The sequence below is a fragment of the Helicoverpa zea genome, chromosome 5 (genome assembly GCF_022581195.2).
Source record: "Helicoverpa zea isolate HzStark_Cry1AcR chromosome 5, ilHelZeax1.1, whole genome shotgun sequence".
In the NCBI taxonomy this organism is placed as follows: Eukaryota; Metazoa; Arthropoda; class Insecta; order Lepidoptera; family Noctuidae; genus Helicoverpa; species Helicoverpa zea.
In genome coordinates this window covers 9,102,627-9,130,099 of record NC_061456.1, presented here as the reverse complement: position 1 = coordinate 9,130,099, position 27,473 = coordinate 9,102,627, and the positions used below count along the sequence as shown (strand labels likewise).

Here is a 27,473-nt window from a genome sequence, read left to right as displayed (position 1 = left end):
CGGAACAACAGCAATGTTTTTTTAGACGTGCAATATTGAAATTGCAATATTTATTCTGGGTGAAATAAAACTAGGTTGTTTGTAGACTGGGTTTTTTTCACTTGTCATGTATTTTTCGTACAATGAAAATAGTGTGTTCATTCCAAATTGTATTAATTGAAAATCTGGTTTGATGTTTTTCTTGTATTCGAACAAGGCTTTCAAAACATTTATTCAGTAGTACGAACATTTTAGAGCCAGTAAACGATTATTTCCAAAAAGAGGAAACAGGATAACTTTCTTTTTCAATCCGAACTTATTTCATCGTGTCTTTTGATAGAGTATATTACAAAAATCTTAAGAACATTGGAATGAAAAGACGAAGTGGACCGAATTTTTAACAATCGATTTAATCTTTCTTATCATGGATTCCATCCTGATGTTTTTCTATCTATATAAGAAATATTTGATTCCATCCCTATAGGTAATGTCTTAGGTAGGACGCAAACGTGGACACTTTGTATCTTCTAGCAAATACAAGCAACCGATCAATAGGTATTTGATTCCTTTAGAGTCAATGTGACTTCATGCACTCCTTGCTAATATTTTTTTTGGGTCCAGTCGCTTTACGATTGACATAAACCAACTTTCTCTGAGTTGCAACACATAAACTACCCGGTTACCAAAGACCCAGAAGCAAACAGTAGGTAGTGAACTAGCAACTGTGTGCGATCACCGCAACAGAACATGTGCAGCGCCTTAAAGACATTCAATTAAATGGAATATGTCATCTCAGGCCTGTTGCTGCCCAGGGAATTGCCCATCGTATGCAACGTACGTATTGACAGTCCAATTTATAAGCATTAATTGTAATACACTCCATTTGTGGTTGCCAACGTGGACGTCAAAGGAGGACCACTGAGCTGACCTGAAATTATGTAATTTCCGAGCAGCTCGGCCTCCTAATTGCTAACTATATAATCTTATGATTAGCTGGCTAGCTTTGAACGGATTGTTGGCTTAGAAGGGTAAGCAGAGATGTAGGCCGTTTATCTTGTATGCATGATGTCGGGCCGTATCACTTTAATTATGTAGAACTGTTGTTAAAGTACACAATGTACTTTAATATGCACAAGGGTATGTTTAACAAAGGCGTACAAAATAACCGGCTATTTTTCTTGCTCTGTTTTTGTTTTGATAATGTGAAGAATGCGCAATCGGTTGTTCAATCTTCCTTTTTCTCGGAATGAAAACCGAAATTTTTATCCGAAAACGATTCAAGTTTAACGAGTAGCGGGACAGTCAATTCCTGCCTAACTACCAGCCGTACAAACTCCAGTTTATTCCAATCGAACGCCACTAAGCTCAGTCGTTCATAGTGACCTATCGTTAACTTTAATCCTGTTGTTAGTCCAGCCGTTATGTCTTATTTGTAACACGTACCGCGGCTTTATTTTTCCATGCCTTCTATAACGCGGATAAAAGTTTTCTAATAAAGGGCTCTCCCAATAGGTAAGTTTGTGTCGTTCCCTCTTATTGCCTACAGGTGACAATTGATGACGATAGCTCTTTTTAACTGACTTCGTCGTGAAAGTTTTTTCTAACGTAACAACACTTAACGAGAGAATGTTGCGTTATTATTTTATGTGGGGAACATTTTGTGGACAGCTTACTGTTCTCCAGATCAATGGTTCCGTTGACCGGTGTAACGAACAAGATTATGGCTTTGTGATTCAACTTGTACTCTGTTTTGTTTGGAAGTATAAAGGAATCTTTTGCGAAGCTTATGCTTAACGTCATGTAAGCCAGTGAGGGGAAGTTATGTTCAGATAACGAACAATTTTTTTCTGAAAAGTTAAATATTTGGAATATGACAAACATGGAAATGAATAAATGTGACTATTATGTTTGATTAACGTATTTATTATGTGATTAAATTTTTTTATTTGTCTTGATTAACAAAAGGAAATGTAAGACTGGAAGAGCAGTGACAACATTTGGCTACAACATCCAATGTAACAATTTCTCCTAATATACATCCGGTTATCTATAATCCTTTGATAGGAGCCTAATTATTTCTGTCCACTAGCCGACAGTTAACATGCTAAACTAACATACGTTCGACTAAAACACTGACGTAACATGATAGCCGTATTAGTTAAACGCCTGAATACACGACATAAATCAAAACTATCCAATCCTCGCTCGTCATTTTATAAATGGCGGTAATCCATTTCTGTTTTGATTCTAATAGTTTGGTAACATGTCGGGTAAAAAGAGCAATATATAACGTTTTAGGGGTGTTATCGCTAGTTAAAAGGGCGAGGTAATATATAAATTAATTTTTAACACCACGCTCACTGTAATTGGGGTTTCGCGTGTCAGTAACGTTCCACGCACAATTCGTACGCGCCTTTTTCGAGGTGCGAGGCACCCGCTGGCTCGAGTGTTGTGAATTGGGACAAAACAAATGAATGTTTCCGACTATATTACTGTCGGTGCCAATTAAAATTTTCGTTTTTTGTCAGCCACCGTCGCGGAAAAATGCTTTATTACCCGTATTGTGACGTGAAAGTTATACAATGCGCCATATGAACCCCTTGTCGATAATATAACCTGGTTCGTTTGTAAGTGTTTCAAAACTTTTGTTTTGATATTTTCGTGTGTCTGGGATTATTTATTTCGTTTTGATAATTCATGCGGGGACTGAATTAAATAAAATCATAATTCTATTTTCTATCCCATATCTTTTCGTATTATAATTTGTTAAAAATACTTAGCCTATCAAATATGCAGTGTTGCGGTTCGGATGCAACTCATCGGCCGAGACATCCAGTAATTCTAAGTAGAACCGGCGCGGACGGCGCGTTTCCGACCGCCGGAATGACTTAATCCCCCACTGTTTAACTACAAAGGTTGCTACCGATAAAATGCTTTGCGCGGTTTATCGGTTAACCGATATATTATTAGTGTTTCCGTGGTGTTTCCACTTAAGAAACATCTTAAGCTGCTACTATTACAGCGGTATTTTTAAATGAAATTAATAAAAAAGTGCTGGCACTGAGCTATTCTTAGAGGCAACATTTATCCTTTAAACAAAGCAATATCTGGCGGCAAACAATCTTGAAAAAAATGCTTGTCACGCTTCAATCCCGCTCTCACCGTTCCGGGCCGTTCGGGAAGTGTTCCGGCAATTGTGACTAAAACCTGCTCAGACTCGTCGGGTCAAGACGACTTAATCCCGCCCTGATTAAGAACTCCGTCGCAAGATTGTCCACGATAAATATCTCATAAAAACTTGCTCAGTCGATACCCGGGATGACCGGAATCTATGAAAAATTGCATCTTTTTATTCCGCAGTGAATAAACACTAAACTAACGTACAAAAATATTGTACCTAAAAAAATATAGGAAGCTTTTATAAATGGACACACATACACTACATATGTTCTAAATGAAAATCTTTTTCAGCATAAAATTGGTGTAGTTACTCGTAAATGGAAATATAGTTTTGTTTTTGTGCGTTTGGCTAAAAATATGTAACGGGAACATAAAAACGGAATACAATACCTTACAGAAGTAGCTAAAGTGAGGCTTACACACATCCTGTAAGAGTAGGTACCCCTACCTTTCTTCACTCACTAAATACACAGTTCTTGTTCCCACCAAGTTTTAAATTTTTAATGTAACAACTTCCTCAAAAGTTTCCTTAGTAGGAAAATTGTGTTGTCGTATCCATAATACGCTTTGCTAAAATCATATATTTTGCTGGAACCCTTGTTTTACTAATTTAAATTCTTTGAAGAGTTACCTCTCGTGGGTGTACGTGAGTTTCTCCTGTGCTGAAAATTGAGGATAAACGTTGTGTTTGTCTTCTAGCCACCTACTAGACTTATATAGGTATTATTACTGTGGTTTTTCGTTAATCTTCGTCATTATAGGTTTTGTTTTATTTGATAATTCCATTAGGCGATCAAAAAATTATGAGACAGTTTTGAAATTTTTAAAATGACTGACTGCTAGTGAAAAAAATTTAAGGCTCCGCAGAGAGACAGCAATATTTTTTGAACACACAAAAAATGGCTGTAATGACGTTATTGCAAAGCAAAGTCTGATTAATATATTAATTAATGACATTCGTTTTCATAAATTGTGCTTAAGAATTGTAAATTAAGTCACGGCGTATTAAATGAAGGTAATATTTAAAGATATATTTAAATAAAACGACTTAAATTTCAGCTTTTTCAGTGACAAATTGGAAGCAGAAGGTTTTAATTTTTAAATTTTTTGTGTAAAATTAAAAAATCACTCATATGTATGAATATGCCGCAGAAATATGTAGTTTCAGTAAAATAAGTATTATTTCGTTCTTTCAAAATGACTTTAAGTACTTTGATGCATAATAATTGGTAAATAATATATTATTCTTCATGTCACAAAGAACATACCTACTTTAATAAAAATCAAAGGAAACCCAAAAAGCTTTGTTCGAAATATTTTAAAGCCTTAAAATCCTATAAATACCTGCACATACGGGGAATTCTCAGAAACTTAATTTAAATATTTTGTTTGTATGAAAAACTATACAGGTTTTTACTTGTTTATTTTACATTATACTTACGCTGTATTAAATTCCAGTTTAAAAATATCATGGCAAGGCGGAAAATTTTACTACAGCAGTTAGGAATAAATCTTTATATTCTATATTTTATACTCTTACTTATATAAAGAAGTAAAGTGCAATTGTACTCATCCATGTTTTTTTGTATTATCCTTTATTGTTTTCATCTTATTGTGTACAAGAAAAAATATACTCTTCTGAAGTGAGTTTCATTGTGTCATAAGTTATTGGGAATTATGTATATACAGAACATCGAAATTCTAGTGTTTCACGTAAAACAACTGCCTAGCTAACTTCCGCAGTCGAGTAACACAGCTACTTAGTCTAGTCATCTTTGATCTAGGTTTGAGTCTAGTTTCCAAAATCTTAACCGTCTGTTGCACAAATGTCCATTAAAATGAAAGCTTCATTAAATCTATTGCTATCAGTTATTATCTTGTTGTCAAAGAAAGAGACAGCAATAGATTTTAAGAAGCTTTAACTTTAATGGACCTTTGTGCAACTGACGGTAAACCATAAGAGACAGATGTTAGGATACAGATGTCATCGTCCTGAATTATTCGTTTTTCGGTCCTATCCGATTATCCTTAGTAGGTATGTAATTTTTGCAAGAAGCAATAAAATAATTAAAGTTAATACTGCTTCTGAAAACATGTTACTTTTATGACTGAAAATTCTTACTCACAAATTATTCATACGATTTACATTTTGCAAAGGTATCATTATCAACCTGCATTTATAATATGCTTTTAACTTGGGATTCTCAAAACCAATTAATTTACAGCAAATAGCAATCGTAAGTATTTTACGAGGAAATAAATACTTATTAATTTAAAAATACAATAATACAGACTCAGATATTAATTAATCTGGTCAATTAAAATATTAATTATGCTTTGTTTTAATGGAAAAGCTACGTCGGTTACAAGCTGGTTCAGAATTTAATTGAAAATAACTCTAACATAAACCTGCTATGTAGGAAACTAGTAAATGCAGTTATCTATGGCTAACATAGTCATTTGCACGCTCAGATTTTTTAAGCAAAATACGCTGGAAAATCTATATGTATAAATAAATTACTTCCAAGTCTAGTATCGCTTTTTGTAAGCACATCATGTACTATTAAAAATATACTGCGGAAAGTTTTATATTACAGCACAAAAAAGTTCTTAATTTCGTCTATAGGGAAATGATAAATACGCTAGCGGCTACCTCCCAATACTCGTAACAAGATGGCCAAAAAAGCAATTAAAGAACCAACCAATTGAAAGAGCAAACCCTAACGCAATGACACTCAAACAAGTATACCGGGAATTAAAATGAAAAAAAAAAAATCAGATTACTCGGTACCGTTGCTTAACTTTTTTAAAGGAATATCCGATCAAACGTCGATGCAAACTAATTCCGATGAGCAAACTCGAAACTCGCTTAAAAGGAAAAAAGTAGAATTCCGTGCTTCCGCATCGAGCAACTAAATTGGTTAGCTATTACACTGTCGATTTAGCGTGATGTCGTTTATCTCTCAAAGAGTACTCACTGCCTCTAAAACTTCATATTTTACTGTGACTACAAAATTATACCAGAGGCAATAGCTATTTGCGATAGTCGGCATTACCATAAAACCTGGATTCCGAAAAATCGTATTCAAATTGAACAGATTGATCATCAGCTTATGTGTTTCATCCCTTAGGGTGCGTCCACATCTGGCGAATGCGCCGCGAATGCGCAGCACGCGAGCCGATCGCGAGCTGTCCGCGAGCTGCGCGCGTGCATTTTTGTTCGTGCGCCGCTTCTGCGCCGCACGCGCGCAGCTCGCGCGCGACCTAAGCGCCGCACGCGAGCGGCGCGCAGGCGGCGCGCGACGTCTGCCATCTTCGATAGTACTGAGCCAATATACGGAACTGTGAGGGCGAGAACTGATTGCGCGCAGATCGCGCGCTCTATACGAGCCTTGCGTGAGTTGCGCTAAAGAGGCGCACCGAACTATTGCAGTGACTGCACGCGCGCAGCTCGCGGACAGCTCGCGATCGGCTCGCGTGCTGCGCATTCGCGGCGCATTCGCCAGATGTGGACGCACCCTTATAGTCGTGTGCTAACATAGGTTACAGTTACTCAAACCCCGATCATTTAATGTCATTGCATTCATGTACGTAAGCCAAATAATATTCTTACTTAAATTAGAAAGCTTACTTATATTAAAATACACTCGTGCATTAAATGTGAAATAACTAAAACACCACTTATTCAAAGTTAGTGCGTACTGCATCTGAGATTCAAATAAAATTAATTCTCCTAAACTGTTGTGACAGCTGGGACAAGCATTTCGTTTTCATAACTCTATGTAAACATTAAAGTTGATTAGTTTACTTACTAACGTTTCGAATTAATTTTCAGGACCTGCTATTATCCTGAACTGCGCTGGAAGCCAGTAGAAAGAAACTTTGATAGAATAGTGTAAATAAAATTAAAGTGCCTAAAGTATAAGTGCGCGTTCGGACGTGGCGTCTTCCTGCGCAAGCGACAGACGGTCGCATTACGTGAAATGGTCAAGGTAATACCAAAAATACATATGAATTATTCACCGCTCTCAATTTACGCCACGCTAACCCTTTCGTGTGTTTGGGGCTTCACTTTGTAAATACATTTCTAAATCACTCACTCACTGCCCGCAAAACAAAATCAAATAATACGGTTTAGGTACGTAGAATGTATGAATTTTTGTTTAGAATTTCAAATTGTGTGTCGCACTTTTTTACCCACTTTTTAAGGCCGACCTTCCACATCTTTGCGTAGCGATAGCGACGAGCATGCGTTCGTGTTTATGTGGTTAACAAAACAAATAAAGAACCACATAATATTATTAAAATCAGAGCTCATCAGTTAATCAATATTATTTAAAACAAAGAATCAAGTGTCTGACTAAATTGTCGATGAGTTATCGATAACCTAAGCTTAAATCTCTAAGCTTATTATTTGCCTTGTACCATTTTCCGTACATGTGAGTAACAAACACAACTGGAACGCAAAATGCTTACCACCAACGCAGCACTTTTCGAATATCCATATACAAAATTACACAAAAGTACGGCATTCTCGTTCGCTTACGTTACGCTAAACTCTGTGTGTAGTCAGTTTTCTCGATGTTTAACATTTCACATAACATACATTGTGTTCTGCCTAGTTTTGTTCAAGTTTCAGTAAATATTTCAATTCTCTGATTGTTCTGCTCCGGTATTTGCCAACTGTAGAACACTAGCTGTTTCATTTTTCCCCTTTTGTTACCTCGTTGTGGAATATGGAATGTTATTTCAAAGTACTAATTAACTTCATATTTTACTTATTTATTGTTTTAATACTAAATGTGCCACGTGTTGTGATTGTTTTGTTATTATAATAACATAAAATATAAACAAGCTTTGAAATTAACTGGACGTTTGTGATTTTATTTATTGACGAATGTGAATGAAATAGCGGTTCACCATGTTTATTTTCTTTTAATTTAATCAAGTTAAGAGCAGGGAAAGCAACGTTGGAGTCGCTTTGACATTTGCAACGTTTCGGTGACCGAGAATTTCAATCATTGTTAATAACATTGAGATATTTTCGTGAGTATTAAATATTTGGGAGGTCCGGGATCGTATATCGGGTGGTTATGTAGAGTACATTTTCATATTAAATGAACATTTTGTGGCGAGTATTGTTATCCGGCCCGATATTAATTCTGCACTATGTAAAGCTCATTACAAATGAGGTTGGTCGACGTGCGGTTTGTTTTGTGTCTTATTTTAATCCGCTGTGTTTGACAGGTTTAATTTAATGTGGTCGCCAAATAATTTTAGTAACAGTGTAAGTTTTATTAATATTTACTTTCTGGTTGATTATACGCTGTAATGTGTGTTGAATTAGGTCAGTGTAATTGACGGTTTGTGCAAAGTAATTGGCACATTGCGGATTTCGGGGAACGGGTACGTGAATATTAACGTAGACTGTGATTTGCATATTGTCATTTGACTTGTTAACACACATATTTATGAGACACTTTCTTTTGCGCACATTTTTCTCTTTAATAAAATCAGTATTGTAACTTCCGTAATAAGTACGACGTACATAAATAAATTATTCCAATAAATAACTCAATAACCAAAAGGTCGAAGAGACGTGAACCATCTGTACTACAAAAAGAATAGCAATTAAAACATTGCGAGCACACGGCAATACAATTCAAACAAAAGATTTATATTCAAAAGTAACACATCATTGGCTGTTCCGATTTTTTTCTCGGGCGCCACCCCTCACTCCCCCTTCTTCCACCTCGTATCACTTCTCGCAAACGCGTTCTTTATCCAATTATCCGAAGATAAATCTCACCTGCGACTGCAAAGGAAATACGTAAGAAAACGTTGTGTTAGGGGAAAGTTATATTTTCACAAATCCAAGCTTTTTTTCTCAACGCTCGACTTACAGCGGCCGCGTCACGTCCCGTTTGTTCCAGCTTTTGTTTTGAATTTAATTATCGTTACGTGTTCATCTCTGATATGCAGTCATGGATTCAATTGTAAACAAACCGTGTTTTGTAAACAGGCCGACGATTGTATAACATATTAAAAAGTCATTAAAGTTCCTTTTGTATGAGTATTCAGTTCATTCTTATCGGTATTCGCTGTCATAAAGATTTTTCAAATAAACACAACCCACAAAATAAGTTACCATGAACGGCTTATATTATTCCAGAAATATACGGTTCAAACAAACCCATTTCAGAATTATCAAAGGTTTTTCCAACACCTTTCTAAAACCTGGATTAATTCCGGGCTTCTAACCCGTTAGTAGGTCAAAGCTTTGCTCGGAACTTTGGCTTTACTTCAAAACAAACCAGAATCTGGGAAAAATCAATATCATCCTTTAAACAATATAAGGAAATGCAAGGAGATATAAATAATGACTTCGCTAATTACCTATTAATCAGGGAAGCAATACCTTTCGGCCTCTTTTGTTTATGAGGAGATCGTTTTTCATCAACAATTTTGACGACAATCTTTAATCATTATCAAGACTTGTTACCAACATTACAATCTATATCTAACTTATATTGTGAACGAAAGTACAGAAATATTTGAGGTAGCAATATGAGTAAATTGCGTTTGTTTGAATGTGTTCCGTATCTATACAATTAATTTTTTTCGCCATGTCGTGTATGTCTACAAAATAAGACATCTCAGTTTGTCACTTCCAAACCGCATCTTCCAAGACAAGACAATAACGCAATGTCTTAGAAAATTCACAGTATTATCGTAAACCGTCTTCGGTGAAGCGAACCGATTAAATTTCATATGCTTCCGCGATTCGGCAAATTAGATCGGCACTCGAAACGGTCAAAAGTCGACACCGGGCCCTCCAAGATGATATGACGCTATCCGTCCTCTTTACAATCACGAGGAAATTTAAAAAGTAAGCCAAACGAGTAATCTGTTTGTACACGTTGGTTCTGTACTTGAAAATGGTATTAAGATTGACAGTATTTGTATAAGTTAAAACGATTCCTTAATTTAGATTTTAGGTTTTGGTTATTGACATTTTCATCATCGGGTCACCAACGAAGATAAATAGTATTATACTTATTTTAAAGGTGTTTATTAGAGACAGGGGGGAGATAGGCCTTCACTCGATATAAATGTTTGCAAACATTTTGAGTATATTTTATAGACTTCAATAAAGAAACCTATTTGTAAAAATACTGCAACAAAAGGTGAATGAAAGATTTCGATTTAAAAACAGACCATTAAAAGGCCACACAGAATATAATATCGTTACATTTGTTTTGTTTGAGAGGTCCACACGGCGTAACCGACAGGTAAATATTGGAGCAAGATTTATAGGGTTCCGGATCACCGCCTGCGGTACCCAGAAAACCGGGAAGGAGATTTTCTCCCTTTCCTCGCGGATCGGAAGCAGATCCCATTTCCTTCGACTACATCAAAGTGAGATAGCAATCGGTTTTTTATTCGAATCAGCAATATTTTGAACGACGTCAACTAGTTAGTAGCTTGTGGCCTGATCGGGTTCCTACGATAGGTAAATACTCCGCCGCCGCGACCCTCCCAGACTCAATTTGCATCGAGTCTTATTGGGGAAAACGTTTATGTTTATTACCTGACTACCGGGATTACTTTCTACACTAGCGTTTACAGTGATTTTGTAAATTGTGCCAATTAGGTTCCGTAGCTTTGATAAATATGGGTGAGTACTTAAAATTGGTTTGTCGTGTAATTGACTTGCTTATTAAATTTGTTTGTCTGAGTTTGAGATAACAAAGGTGCTTTTTCTGATTTATGATGCAATGATATAAAAGAAACCCATTATACTACCGTGTTGCCAGTCCGTCTATCTGTCACACCTGCTTTTTATTTATTAACTCCTGCTATTCTACTTGGGGAGAGCGTATCAAGGTCTTATAAAAGCATAAAATACGAGTAGGTAAAGTACTTATACACATTAAAATATCATGAAAATAATAACGTACCGAATGTAATCTAATCATATTTTATTGACCACACATTATTTAACAAATGACGCGTGTAAAAGCATATTTTTTGTCGGCTCTTGTAATTGGACAAGCTGATTGCTGCCCCGAATCGGCCGCCAACAAGTAAATTCAATTGACTTTTAATGACGAATTTTTTTGAATGTCATTAAGGGAATGTCGTCATGGCGTTTCGTGTTGATCAAAAGCATTGTTTAATCAACAACCAGTGTGGATATTACATGGAAATGTATGGACGGCAGAAGATACGAACTTTTCGAGTGTTATTTGTTACTCAGCCTATTATTGCAAGCTTCATACTATGAATTGGTTTCACTGTGTTTAACAGGGAAGTAATAAAAAATATATATATATTTTGAAGTCGCGCTACATTAAAACAGCTTACCCATACATTATATTCAATTGTATTAACTCCGTTCAACAAGTCTGACTGAATTTGAAAACAAAATCCAACCAAAAAATCTGCTCAAATTCCAAAAAAATAAAACAAACAAAAAATCCAATAACTATAGGTAAAATATTTCAAACTAGCATCTCACCAGGTAAATTATCCTCCAATACCCAAGGGTTCGGTGTAAAGTTTACATTTAAAGGCGTCGTACGCATGCGCGGGTCTCGTCTCGGGTCACTAAGTGATGTATGGGCCCGGCTTGCCCGCTATGCGCCGGAGCGGAACGACTCACGCGGCCCGCAGGATCAATTTCACTTTTACCTTCGAAATCAAGTGGGGAGGGCGTCATTTTTAGTAGAAGGAAGGGTTAATGGGTAACAGAATTCCTTGGAGCTTCTTTAATATGTGAATGGAATAGTTCTAGGCAAGTTTAGTATATCTTTGACCGTATCTTTCTTCATATCAGTTTAAAGAGTTCCAACTTATGTATATCCTATTATTTAACAGCCTTGATTTTCAGAGTTTTCATGAAGGAAGGACGATTCAGAATTCTTCGCATTTATCAGAGTCGTAATATTAATTAGTGCGTAGAATTTTTTACCTTAAATTGAACTTGATTAATTGCTCTGAAAAGGTGGAATTAACTTTGTTTCTTTCAATAGGAGTACATAATATCGATCAAGCCTAGCGTTATACTTAGTAACATATTACTGAATTTAAACCTGTATTCAAAGACAAAAACAAATGTAATACAGTTGTAAAATACTGAGACCTTAATATTTTATTTTCTTTCATATATTATTTTGTACTTTAAAAAGCTTATTTTTCAAGTGTACATAAAATATTTAAGTTTGTAGTTCTATCAACGGTGCCGTCGTGAATTTTATACAGCCGTCTTGACTTCAATCATAATTCTTGGTTGTGCTAGGTCCATTGATGGCCAGATTTGCATAGTCGTTTAGACATTATTGTAACAGCTGTATACATCGTTTAGAGCTAGTTGAAAGGCTGGTCACACACTTGTAATCTGAAGTTGGGTTCTCGATATATTAGTTTTGTGTTTTCGTGTGCGAAAGGTCATCAGCTATTTGAATATAACATAGGTACAGAAAAAATACTTTTTTACAGAACTGTACTAAGTTCTGTCAGAATAATGATAATAAATAGTCTTGTAAAAAATATCTGTTAGTTGTGTAATAACAAAATATAGTTATTTTATTTATTTCCTTCAAACTACTTGCCAGCAAGAAAATAAAATATAGTGTAAGAATCTCATGTAAATTAGACGTCTATCAAATTATATTCACAAATCCCTTTACAAAGCCGTAAAGCATAAAAATCTAGCCTGCGTTCTAGATATTCTTAAGTAGTTATTAGTACGCGTTGGAGGGGGGAAACTGCCGCAGTATATTGTGAATAGGCTATACAGGGGAATTTATGTTCTACGTAGTCAACCACGACTTTTATATATACTTAACATAATTTCACACTCGCATACATTGTTTCTCAGGTTCCCCCAACTTTGCACGTTCATCCCTATCGTTGCATAATAAGATCATCCTTGACTGCCTTCTGAACCACTTCTTATGCTAAAATTAAGTACACTCCGTATAAAAAGATTGTCATACAAATATAAAGGATTCACCGTGTTTACTTTCCCTAACGACTACTGATTTGATTTCCTCAATAAACAAGTTTAATTATAAGGTTAACCAGATTTTAACTGATGGTCTTAATGCGGAATTAAATTACTTCTCAGAAGATCCCAAAATTAGTTTGACCTAGACAATGGTGGAGTGAGGGAATGTTCAAATATTTGTAGATTTAGTCAGGCGGCCGTCGTAAACCAGAGATATTGCCTTAGTATTGTCTCAAAGAGATTAGTTTCCTTACGTTTCTGTGTTGCTGCTAATGTTCCGAATCAGCTCTTTATGGGCTATCTGAGATGACTTGCTTTTGATTGTAACTTAGTTATGATTAGTTATTTCCTTAAAAAAAAACGAATTTGTTTATACGTCTGGGATTCAGCACAGCAAAGTTTATGATGCAACTTGAAACCTAAATAGAATTAGTAAGTGGTGTAATTCCAAACATATGATCAAATAATAGAACGAAGTGACGAGCCGACCGCCATATTATGTGGTCACAGTGTCACTACAATTAGCGGCTTCAATAATACGAAAGCAAATACACAAAGCTAATTAGCCGGCACGTTGCAGCTCGCCCAACATTTCTAAAGCTCAAACATTAGCTCGTACCTTTCTCCTAATTCTATTTTGTGTGCCACTAATTAATTTAGTACGGCGATGGCACGTAACCGCCGCTGGCCACAATTATTTTTGCTATAATCCTTACATTGACTGCGACTTCGTCAAACACCCGCATCGTTGTACAAGTTCGCGTTGATTAAAGATATCAGTTTCGTGAACCTTTCATTAGGAATGGCACAAAGGCGAACGCAATTACATCTACGGCGACATCTGGTGGTCTTATCATGAAAGGGCTGCATCTTAAGTTGCCGAATTGGACGGTGAAGTCGTGCTACAGACGGCTGGAGATAAAGATCTCAGATGTGTATTTATGTCTGTACCTGCCTTTGGTTAATGCTCTCGAATTAATGTTTCATTTATTTCGTTAGTGTATCTGCGTAGTCTTCAAAGTTTTGAAACTTTGAGGCCTTATTTAAGACTTTCACTTATCTAAATCATCTATGTAAAGTTAATGAGAAAACAGTAATTAAAAATCTTTAAGTTCAAATAAAATTCTGCAGGTTTTTGAGTATATTATGCAAAGGGACCTTCGCTGAAAAATAAATAAGTTGGTTACATATATTTATCTTGAACTCCGTGTCTCATGTGCCCGGATAGGACTATATTGAATCATGAATATTCATAACATATTTACTTAGCTATGTATATTACGAGTACTAGAGGATCATTGTTCCATACGTAATCACAATTATTGAGCAAATAAGAATTCTGATCCTATACAAATATTGGTGAATGGTGGAGCAAATATAGAATTTAGACTCCTAAGCTCAATCCTAACCTAACATCGTTGTGTTGATCTTTGACCACGTGTGCTGTCTTGGGGTTCACAAGCTTTTAAAAGAGTAACTTATGCAGTATTGCATTAAGTGGACCTCTACCTGGGGTTTTGTCTACTCTGCTGTCCCATAAGAAGACAAAGATTTATATACCTTTGTCTATTAAAAGATTTACTATTATTTATTTAATTGTTCTTTCAGATGCTCTTCTTAGAAATGGATGGAATGAGTAGTTCATGCAAAATACATACATAAACAGTTGGTAATTCGATTTCAAGTCCTGACTTCACACAAGCGCTGAAATAAAATAAAACACATGGAAATAATTTGTGTACCATGCATTTTTATTATCTGCGAAAATGATTAATTGTGTTTGTTACCAGGAAATGCAAAATATTTGTCGACACACAATAAAGAGGTGAAACGCTCGATTAGGTTTTTTATTTCTATTGAATAGTTTCCAACAATAGGTTTTATAATTGAAAAGGAATATTTTTCCATCTATTGTTGAATCACGGAGATATTGGATCCTATTATGCTTTTGTTTTGCATCAAATAAAGTGTACACCGTGTTTAGTTTAGTTTTTTATTATTTTTACGTCCATTTTTTTCGAATTTATTGCACGTTATAAAACAGTAGGTGTTATTGGTATTACAATGATAGGCTATTTTCATACATATTTGTAATAATTTACACAAAAAATAGGCTTTATTAAAAAGCCCAAAAATAACGAGTAAACACAAAAAGATCTTGCTTAAACAAGATCTCTTGAGCTACATTGTGGACGAAATTCTATTAACCGTTTACCAAGTACATTTCATTTAGAGGGTGATCAAATAAATTCGTTGTTTTAAGGATTCGGGCATACAATATTTATTTAATTTTTCATTAGCTGCGTATAATATCAGCAACATAATTTTGATAAATGATAAATATTTAAAATTAAATGTAATCTATCATTGTATTACAATTTATTACAACAGTCACGTTTCACTCGCTAAATAATACAAAGCAGCTCAACACAGCTCACTCATTAAAATTACTCGAAGCAGACATCGAGATTCAAAACGATAATTTGTACAAAATCAAATTCTGTGTCAAAGCATCGTCTGTTTTGCATTACGTGAAGACAAAGCCTTAATCTTTCCCCCGGAGCGGGATCTCTTGTTTAAATGTTAGTATAAAAGCCCCGTTGTTAGCTCTTGCCACAGCGCAAACAGTGTGTGCTACGCCGAATATTGACGGCGACTCGTTTGCAAAGATAAAGATTTGTTTTTTCTTATAAAGGTACTTGTGTGTATGTATCGTCACGGATTTCTTTAGCATTAAAATTTGTGACGTGATGCGAGAACAGGGCTGGTAAAAGCGTTGTTTTTTGGTGTTAAACGTTATGGGATTTGGCGGGAGTGGCTTCGGGTAAAACAAGTGTCATGTATTGGCTGTGTTTTTGTGATAAATATAGGAAGAAAAACATTCTTATCGATATTGGAGGAAAAATATTTAAACGAAAAACGTCAATCCGTGTTCTCTGGGATAACGTCTAAACACAAAAGTATACATCCTCAGCAAAGAGTTCTTAATAGTATTCAAAAAATGACAACTAAAGTGAGCTTGTTAGTTCGTTGTCTTAGTATTAGATAATATAAATTTCCATAATTTTAAAACCCAATTTATAGAGCAAACAACGACTACCTATCTAAAATCAACCACAATTTCCGCTCCCACTAAATCAAAATACGCATTTTCCGATGGGTATGCAGAATGTAATAATTTTGCAATGAACGTTAAAACTATTTTCAGTAAAACCACAAAACAGGTAGGACAACAAAATATGCTCATCATATTACTGAAATTTGATAATGAATGCTGCATTTTGATGAATAAATTTCCCCCGGAATTTACAAACCTGTATTTAGATAATTACCTGCTGGTCAAATTAAAAGTTAAGAAAAAAATGGATGAGGCATATCATACTTTGTATTTGATATTTGAAATAAAAGTAATTAAATTATAACTGTCGATACTCGTCATGTTATCAAACACAAAAATAATCTGCTCGAACTTTGAATACTATTACTAGTACTTAATTTTTATATTCATTAATATCAATTGTCAAACGTTGTTAGTTGTATGTTCTGTTTATATATTTTATGGTAAATAAATGTGTACGTATTTATTATGGTGCTAACAATGCGTTTGTGCTGTGTTTTAATCCTGTTGTTGCTATTGCATTTTTGTGATATTTTCTATGTATATTCTTGGTGTTTTTTCCCTTCCTTAGTCTATAAGTAATTGACGAGAATTATGATATACGCTTGAAGGAACTGTTTGTATTTCCATTAAAGTAATACTACACCGAATTACACTGCGTGACCGATGCATGAGGGCCAGTTGCTATAGGGTCACCAACCTTCTTCCCTAGCGCAGTCACTATAATAATAAACCTGTTCTCGTTCACGGATTCGTCCGTAAGCTAGCCGCTATTGAATAAAAGCTTCATCATTTATATCTAAATAAATACACACTAAAATACTGCATCCGTAATGTTAGATTTTTAGCAAAACTGAAATAATATTATGGAAACCACATCCTGTACGGTCAAATAACAAAATTGTGTACTTAAATAATACGTATTTGCTCTGGTTATGTTTTCAACTGCATTGCGCTTTGAATTTAGCGTTTTTAAACTTTGTTTTACATTTGTTGCAGGTAAGCAGAACTCCATATTTGTTCAGGTAATGGATGTGGGAGCTATTTAAATATTGCCTACTATTAAACATTGTAAATATTGCGTTGCATCACCGAGAGGAACTTTCTCTGAGCTGTGTCCGGGATGGAGCCTCAAAAGGATTCTAAATACCATTTGACCACTGTGCTGTTTAAACAGATTCGTATGTATCTCTACGAAAAATATTTGATATTTGCTACTTTGTATTTTAACCGTAGCGGCTATAACACCCCGTCATTTTTGTGTCGGGGGTTAAAATATTAATAGGTTGAATCAAATCGTACAGCCTCAGAAATTAATAGTCAAATGAATATTATTTTAAAACATGTTTGAGCGAAATGACATTTCAAAAATATAATTTTGATTGAACAGAAATTCGAATTGCGACAAAATATTTCGCCTATTAAATTACGTTAATCCCATCTGCTAATGAAATTGAAACCAGGTTAGGTATAACATTAATTAAACATAATTCGAACCGATAAATAATTCTTTGAAAGGCTAGCCCGCTAAATACACCATACACTCATTCCGTTGCGTACTACAGCAGGTTCGATAAATAATTAACCAATTTTAGTTTTCGCTTAATCGGCTTTTTAGAAAACTCATTTGACTGGCAAATTGTTTTACGTGTCCAAGCTAAATGAATATTCACGGGTAATGTTCGGGCGGTAGCCACTCTATTATCTGGTCGCTATGTTTTTTTAGGAAGCCTGAAAGCAAACAGTTTCATTGATAATGTTCGTTTTAGACTACCTTAAACCCTTTTATATTGTTTTTGGAATCGAATTGTTTTAGGGGATCGGTTTTTTGGATACTGGAAATATGTACATACGAAGATGCGTGACGATAGAAATCTCCCGCCTATATGCAACATTTCTCGCGAAATATCTTAGTTATAATGTTCGGATGCTTCTCTTAAACAACTGTACATTTCAATCAGCATGGAAGAAGAAAACCAAATCAAATGTAAATAAAACCTATTTCGTTATTTACAAACTTTTATTCACTAACCAACTTCAAACCCACAACACTCACATTAGGCCACAAAGTCACCGAATCAACTATTAAATGAAGTGCAGTACAGTCAACCGCGAAGCGGAAAGCGTAAAGCGGGTTCCGTCTATAGGGACAGGGGCACCTTGCGTCTAGATACAGGAAGCTTACGTCAACTGTAGATATCTTCCGGGTAGTGGGCGAATAATTCAAAGATTGCTAGCTCAGAACTCAGAGGGCTATTCGTCGAATGGACGGAGAGATGGTTGTGTGGTTGCTTGAAAGCTGGTCGGTTAATTACGCTTACTTTATTTTGTGTTTAGGTAATAAATGATGATGTAATTAAATATTGTTTTTGAAGTTATAGATAAGCTTATAATACAGCTGCTTTTGAAACTTCTTTTCTTTAGTTGACGTTACTCTGATTAACACTCAGACCTTGATGAATTACCGATACCAAATGATGAAAAAGGCAATCATTTCGTTTTTTTTATTTTATTTTTTTTGTTCTAACGTTTATTTGAATGAGATCTAACACCACACATGACGATGATGCGAACAAAGCTAAAGATATTCCGTATCATATTTGCGCTCACAGCTCAGTCCATTTGAGGAGCATGCCTGGCTAGAGTTACCAATTACACTACATTGGCTTAGGCCTAGGTAAATCGGTGTATGGTAAGCCGCATGAAACTCGAATACTGTCTGAAGAGGTATCGAGGATTAGTATTGCTGTTCTGCCAAAGATTATCTTTCGGGATTCGATTTTGGATCAGATTTTAAGTGGTGTTCATTTGTTTTGGTCTTTAGTTTTCCTCTTGTATGTCGCTAATTTATAAAACAATAGAAAATCAATTGTGTCTCGCGTGTATCTCGCTCCGACGTACGTTGGGTTAAGGTCCATCAAAAAACAAATGACGGTTGGCTTTTCTTCATTCAAATATCATAATCGTCTATCAAAATGCCTTCTTGAACTCAATTTTAGTTCATTTTTTACGATAAAAAAACAGCTTCGTCTAACACTTTGACATTTAAGTTCTTCAACGACAAATTCCCTCCTCGTACACTTGATAGCCAAGTTTATTTTAGTAATAGTATATTAACAACAGAAATAGATTCGCAATCAAACAACATTGTTAATTAGTTTCTGTGCCTGTCAGTTTCAGATCTCAACTTGAAAATTGATTTGCAATTTGCACGTATTACCCAGTTTAGGTATAGTTTTGATACTACATATGTCTTCCACAATATAATAAAATTATTACCTGTGGCCTGTGAAACTTTGCGTTTGGCCTAATGTCCAAGTCTTATGTATTTATCGAAACTATACAGATTGCTACTCAGTAATCTATGGTGAAAATATCTTTAGGTGCACTGCACAGGAAAACATCGGCGTCAAAAATGGGACAGACCTTCTAAAATTTTCCGGCTATGGCAACTTCTGAAAGCCAAAAGCTACACACTAGTTTCAGATTAATTGTGTTACATACCTAATATATTTTTGAGTGCCTCGTTGGTCTAGTTGTCGCAAATGTGGCTGCTGAGCACGAGGTCTCGGGTTCGATTCCCGAGTCGAGCCGAAATCGCTTTGTGGGTTTTAGAAGACTATAACAAAGTAGCCCGGAGCCTGGAAGTTGGTGATTGATACACCCGTGCATCGGAGAGCACCAAAATGTCGGTCCTGCGCCTGATTTCTCTCCGGTCGTGTCAGATTGCCGTCCCATCGGTCTATGAGAGTGAAGGAATAGGGAGTGCACCTGTGTCTGCGCAAATGCTTGTGCACTATAATATGTCCTGCGCAGTTGGCTAATCTCCTTACATGAGAACAGCCGACTTAGCCGATAATCGGCTAGGAGGACATCATCATATTTTTGAGTGACTTTTCCACTTTCACCTAAATTAATCACTTACTCCTAGAATAAACCCATCAACACCTATTAAGCTAGTGGGACCGACGTTATAATGGCAGAAAGAACATTTCAAAAATCGAATCGCAACGAAACGAAAAAGTCCAATAACCACTTCTGAAAATGAACAAATGGCCTCAGTTTTCAAAGTCGAAGTACATATTGTATTATATCTTTTATCCTTTAGTCCGAGCATCAAATGCATCCTTAGAAAATAAGCGAGTACAATACCGTATACCGTATTACATGAGAACCTATGTTGGAAAAATGTTCGTTCACGGAATTGAATTTCACTTTGAAACGGGCTCTTTGTTAGTAGAGGTAAGAAAACAAAGTACTCGTAAATAAGCTGATATTTTACTATTCTGTCTTTACTGTTTGTCTGTACGTGCGACGGTTTTTTTTGCTTTCGCCGAGTTAATGCTGTCTATTCATATTTTTTTTTCTTCGTTTTTGCACAACGTAAACTTTGTAGTAAACAATCTTTGAGAAGTAGTATTGTTCCTGGGTTGTAACAAAATTTAATTTGCAGATTATAATTTTATTTGCTTTTAAAATCATAGTTGCTTTGAAATAAATTGTTATAAACAAAAAAGTAAATAACTAAAAAATAATCAACTAATAAAGCCTGAAACACATTAATTTAGATAAGAAATTTTCTACTTACAATTAACGAAACAAGAGGGTGTCTCAATCCAATTTACGCTATAATTATGACGTCACCGGAGAAGGATTTAATTAAAGACCTTTTAGAGGCCTCCGAGGTAATTGGTGTTCAATGAGTCGGTCTTTCGTAGTCCGAGCTCCAAACACGGTACCGACTGATTATGTTACAGTGTATTTAAAAATCCTCCGTTCGCTCATTTGTACTGCTTTAAGGATTTCTCGCCGTCCATTGAAAATTTTTGTTACAGTTTTTTGAAAGTAAAATTCTTTGGATTTTCATTGTATCTTTTCAATAATTTACACAGAGTACTAAATTAAAAAGACTCTCTTTCATAATATGTTAAGAAATAGATTAACAAATTGGCAGGATGCTAAAAAGTCTACAGCAAAATGGCATTGCATTTATTTATCGGCAAACAATAAAATCAAACATTTATCTTCTACGCGTATCTCTATAAATAATACTGTAGAACATATTTATTTAAAACGTAATCCCTAATCAAGAAACACTACAGTTCTGCGAACAATAGCTAAGTGCGCTTTTTCAACGACACGATAAGTAGGTAGAGTAAAACAGTACTAACTCGAGTCGAGATGATAGTCCTTAAGCTTCATTCAGCTACAATGTATCGGCGTAATGAACATGGCGCAAGTAGTGACTGGGCTAGCTAAGTAGCTGACTTTACTGTCGGGATAGTTATGATGCAAAAGCTGGGATACAACAAGGACATATTTTAGGAAGCTTGCATTTAGAAGTTTGAAGTTGTGGCCATTTTATAATACTACTTTATCAAGCATATTATTTATCTAAAAAAAAATCAAAATCTTATGACCCTATTTCTGCATCACAATGTTCTATGCATTGTTTTAATAAAAATAAAGGTTTTCTGCTAATTAAATATTTCTCCGAACATGCATCGGTCGCTCTTAAAAAACTAATTAACTCCACATTCTTATCTAGAACTCACTTAAAAGGCATAATTATTCAAAGAAAACAAAGCCAATTAGAAATCATAAATACAAAGCCTGTTCGATTAACCAGACAAATAAAAATAAAATTGATAAATACTGAAATATTAATTAGCGATGTATTAGGAAAATGCAGTAGAAAGCACATTTTTAATATGCGGTGGAAAACGTAGAACGGGCAGTCATTTGCTCAGTAAACACCCTTTCTTGGCCCCGAGCACAAAGGAGATGTGCTCTTGATAGTTAATTAAATTTAAATATGTGTAAGCGAACGCGATAGAGCGTGTTGGCTTTGTATTTATTTCGCTCGGAACGCTCGGATTAAAATACCTTCTAGATTTTTCTTAGCTTACTTCAGGAGGTATGTAAGAAACTCTTGTGATGATTTTGCATTTAGGAATCCATTTTCAAATTAACATTAGGAAAAATTAATATGAAATATGTAAAATAGCACTTTTATTTCGAATTTTATTCACTACTAATTTTAGCCAAAAAATATCTTCTTTTAATTGTATTATGAAAATCTTATAACGGGTTAAGATAACCCACAAAAACATCAAAATAATGTTAATCCTCTACCTTCGTAACTCTATGGCTCCACAGTTCCGATATTAAAGGAATATTGTATGTAGCGCGAGACCTAATTAATAAATTAATCCGATACAAACAATTTTCAATTATGGGCTTACACTGAGCTTAGCAACATGTTATTTAAACTGGTTAACTGGCCTTGTTTTATATTGTCGGATAAACACAAAACCCTTATGGCTACAACTTACTCTATGGCATAGTCATGTTCTTTGTAGATATAGAACCTTATTACATTTTGCAATTAGACAATTTAAAAATATGATTTGATTGTGTTTTCATATTTTTTGTCATTCTTTGATTTTGGAATGCTTTTTTTAAATATTAGGAGATAATCGTGTTTTCCCGTAAGAGGTACCACCTACTTCCAGTCTTCACGCAATTCCGTGCGCCTATATTCTAAATACGCGCGAGTCGAAGATGAAAGAGAAACTATAAAACAACACACAATACCTAAAACAGTAACAGGATGTCCACAAATAACACCATTTTCTACATGTGTTCATTTAGAACAATTCGGTACGGTGTAAGAAAAACAATGGAGGGTTTACACAGACCCGTGCAAAGGTGACAAAGTAAAAATTTACATTGAGTCGGTGTTGCATAGCGGAGTGGATCGGCTTTGAACAGTGGTCACTCGACTGGAAAATGTCATACATATGTACTGATATAAACCCTTATATACTCGCTATTTACTGATATAAACCCTTATATACTCGCTATTTCTAGGTAAGGGTGAATCTCACTGTGCAATATTTTTCCGTGCCCGCAAGCAAGTGTGGGCTTACGTAGGAACAGTAAGAAATATAAGTAAAATACATTTTGTAATTTCATGGTAAGCCGTTCGACCATGTTCCAGATAAATGTATTTTTAAGTAGGACCAAGAATTCATTTAAATATAAAATACCTACCTACATTCGGTATGGGGAAGGGAAATTATGTGATAGGTTTATTTAATTCGAATGCTAAATGAACAAAGAATATAATTTGTGAAGCTTTCTGTTCAGCAAAGCTAACGTTTTGCAAAAGTAAATAAGTTTTCAGCATGACAGAATGTAGTAAATACATCTAAATCCTCCCCTTCATGTTAGTTTGTAAACACTTACTTTTCTCTTTATAGAATAACGACACACAAGTGAATGAAGTCATATTCTAGGAATTCCAGTTTCACTCTACTCCAACCGTATCTATTTCAAATAAATTCTTGGTAAAATTATGCATTTCCTTTGCAAAGTTAACTACTGGGAGCCAATATTTCTGCGATGTTTTCAACAAGCTAAGTAGTTCTTTGAAACACATTCTTAAACATTAACTTGATGGCGAACAAAATCTTCGGTTTTCAACGCTAAAAACATAAATGCTGTGTGAATTTTTGGTACGCGTCCCATTTCCTTAACTTAATAAAGATGAATGAAGGAGCGAATTTTCATGGCCATTTACAGTATGATTGATACAATTTTTAAGACCACTGAGCCCTTCTAAATGAACAAAGTCATTACATTTAATTTATTCCATTGTTTGACAGACGATTTATTGGCCATAAACACTTAGTCCAAATTTACTTTACTGTCTGGATTTTACAACTACCTGGCGAGCGAGTAAACGAACTATATTTTAATTAAAACAATTAAATACGATAGTTTTCCGCTTTATTGACTTTTTACGGTTACATATTGTAAATAAAGTGCATTCAGGCTCTGTGTACCGAAAGAGCATCGAACGGTTATAAGCTCCACCGCAATTAAACAGCCGGCCAGTGTTATTCGATAAAAAGCTATTATTGAAAATTCAAGTGTAATGTACCGTTAATTACTACGCTATAATTAATTTTGTCAAACAATTAATTTGAACAATTGATTTTAACTGATTATAGGATTGTTAACAAATGACCTGTAGCGGTGAATGTAAAGCATATTTCGACAGGACAGCTATGCTTTGGTAATTTGAAAACATACTGAGTGTTTGAAAACCAAACTACATAATATACTCACATAAAATAACAAAATGTTACTTTGTGGTTTAATATTGATAAAGCTCTTGTTTGTGGTAATGTTCACGTAATTAAGTTAATTATATAGTTTAAGGGCACTTGAATATTTTGTTTATACGCCGTTTATTAATGGCACCGATTTTTATTATATTTTCTAACGTCGAATAACATGCATATTTTAGCGAAACATAATTTAATGGATAAAACTGAGATGCTTCATAATATCAGGTAAGATATTTAATAAAGCACAGCATGCATTCCAGCGCAGTCTCGACATTTAGATTGCTGAGTTCCTAGACAACAAACGATGGACCTCAAAATCTAATCTATTGGGGTACGTCCAGGACTCGTGTTGAAATCGCGTTTTCCCAAGACGCGCCACAAGCGGTCGAAAGAGACGCGCGGCTTTTGGGGACGGCGATAAACGCGCATCAGCCGCTGGCCATCTAGACATACCCTTACAGTTATTTCGAGTAATATCCTCCGGTATTTTAACAAGAATCTCAATATTCCTGCTTTCCGCAACATTTCATTATAGCGCTGCATATCACGGCTATATATATGCTCACGGAGTGTCAGAAGTCCAAGCTCAAGGTTTGCCAAAGGGCAATGGAACGTAGCCTTTTAGGCATTAAACGGACCGATCGCATACGGAATACCGTGATACGTTCCAGAACAGGAGTCGCGGATGTGGGCCAAATGGCGGCGACATTAAAATGGAACTGGGCCGGACACGTCAGCCGAATGCATCCGGAGAGATGGGCCACTATTATCACCCAGTGGACACCTCAGGATGGACACCGCAGGCGGGGTAGGCCCCGGAAGAGATGGCGTGACGAACTAGACGCCTATCGTCCGGATTGGTGGACACGATCGAAAGATCGGGAAGAGTGGAAGCGAGATGGGGAGGCCTTTGCCCAGCAGTGGGACACTACAGGCTAGATATAATAATATCAAATGTACGCCAATTTGTAGTTTCGTATCAATTAATTTTCCTGGGAATCAAGCAGAATTTATAATAACGGGATATATAGTTGCCGAGTAATTGTTATAGTTGAGACGATTGCAGTAACCAGAGGGCTCGGGTAACCGAAATTGTTGCAAACTTCAGCTCGAGTGAAATTCACTCTGGCGCATGATTCATTGGAACATGGACAGTCTACGGATACTTACTCTATATATCTATTGATAGGACCTTTTAATTTGGTTATATAAAATGTGAATTGTGCTGTATGTATGGATGTAATTTAGATATGATATAGATTTTTGCTTATTCAGTTAATTAATGTGGTCGCCTACATGAATCTACAATGGGACACTTAACAAAACTGCAATATGCTTAGCGTTCTATTAAAATGAGAAAAGTAAAGGTGATTAAAAACACAAAATTACTGCAGTAGACGAAGAGGCAAAAAACCTCTAATAAAATTAACGTCATTTATTTGTCATATTCCGCGTCCATCCTTTACATAATTTATATAAAGACAGGCAAGTGGGTGGTCCTTTTAATAAAAACAAAAGACCAGCTAACTCCTAAAGGTAAATTAATTAAACCCGCGCTGTAGCTGAAGCTTGCATGTTATTCCACTAAAAAGGCACCACGTCTTTCATGTAAATATTACCGAAGCGTAATTTATATTAAAGTTATTAAACTCTTGTCTAATGCTACGGGATTAGTTTAGTTTTATTCTTACATCAAAGATTTTCATAGTCTTATAAGATTGTGGAAGATATTGTTTTATGCATGTTTTTTTAATTAAATTGTTTACTTTTTCTAAAAATTCGAACTTCAAGTTTTGATCTGGGCAATGGTTTAAGAATAAGGTTAAGTCAACAATTTAAATAAAACCTCTGAAACGAATATTCCTGGTTCCCATAAGGTTAAGCGCAGGGCAACCCTCATCATTTAGTTCGTTATAAAGCAAGTTAATCACGAAAGAAGCCGAAATCCCCCGATCTATCGCAATCCTACCCTAAATTTCGCATAAGAAGGCATGCGCGTAATTTGGCCGCCGCGAAATCGACTGCCTATCTCCTATTGGTTTCATCCTTAATTTAATTCTAAAGAGACGTATTGGCGATGCCAACGAACCATAAAGACGTATGTAGTCGTAAGAAAGGCCCTAGCATATTGATAGAAGCTATTCTGGTGGCATGCCCCATTGGGTTGCGGGCGAGACCGCTCCATTTTATTATGTAACGAATTGGATAATTTTGTGGAGAACTGCTCTTGTGATTTTGATAGGTGTTTTCATCGCAGCAGTGAGCAGTGTCCTCGATGTTTTCACTTTATTCATTCAGTTTTTTGATATTCATAAAATTATGTTTTACGAGTTTATAAACTTATTATCTTTTGTCGTCAATTCAGATAGGAACGCTATTTATATTTCCAAATAAATGTCAACGCTTCTGCAAATCTATCTGAACAATCTCATCAAAGTTATTATTATTAAGTACTTTATTGTAATTGTCTGTTTATTTAAAACATTTATATAAAAACAAATAGGCCGAGACCTTATTCTCAGATCGCCATTTACGATTAAGGGAATAAAAACAAAAATGCACCCAAAGAAAATATGTAAGCGTTCTTAAGCCTCAAGATACAAAGAAAACAATATTTCTGCTTGATTACATTATAAAGTAATGTTGGCTACCGACTGTTTGAGACAAAAAGCCTTGGAACCAATTTTGCATAATAACTTAACGTGACAAACGTAATTGGATTCTCTGTTTTCTATTTTGTCCGCTTTTATCCCGTACGAAAATGTGGGGAAATGTTAAAAATCAACAAGTAGATATTAGTAGCTATTGTATCTACTTATTGTGTTTGTTTGATTATCTTTTTGCTTTGTTCAATACTGTTCCATTAATGTTCGAGTTCGAATCCAAAATTCCAAATTAGAATATAAATAGTGGAGTTTGTAAAATTATTTAATATTTAGACGCAATGATAAATATCTAAAAGCTTAATTAAAAGTTTTAATTTTAAACTTTTTTCAAATGAAGAGCGATAACTTAGAATTAAATTGGATACACAACCGAATACAGA

At 35.3% G+C, this 27,473-nt stretch overlaps 1 protein-coding gene across 11 annotated transcripts in view; it reads left to right on the top strand.

Moving 5' to 3' along the window:
• LOC124630485 (polypyrimidine tract-binding protein 1) overlaps positions 1-27,473 on the top strand; it is a 350,786-nt gene that overhangs the window by 148,197 nt on the left and 175,116 nt on the right. For 2 of the 11 annotated variants that reach the window (XM_047164415.1, XM_047164420.1), the window contains exon 3: positions 6,995-7,151. The exons of the other annotated variants lie outside the window; for them this stretch is intronic. In XM_047164415.1, coding sequence (XP_047020371.1) covers positions 7,143-7,151 — 9 coding nt within the window. In that variant the 5' untranslated portion in view covers positions 6,995-7,142. The remainder of the gene's footprint in view (positions 1-6,994; positions 7,152-27,473) is intronic. 11 annotated transcript variants of the gene reach the window in all.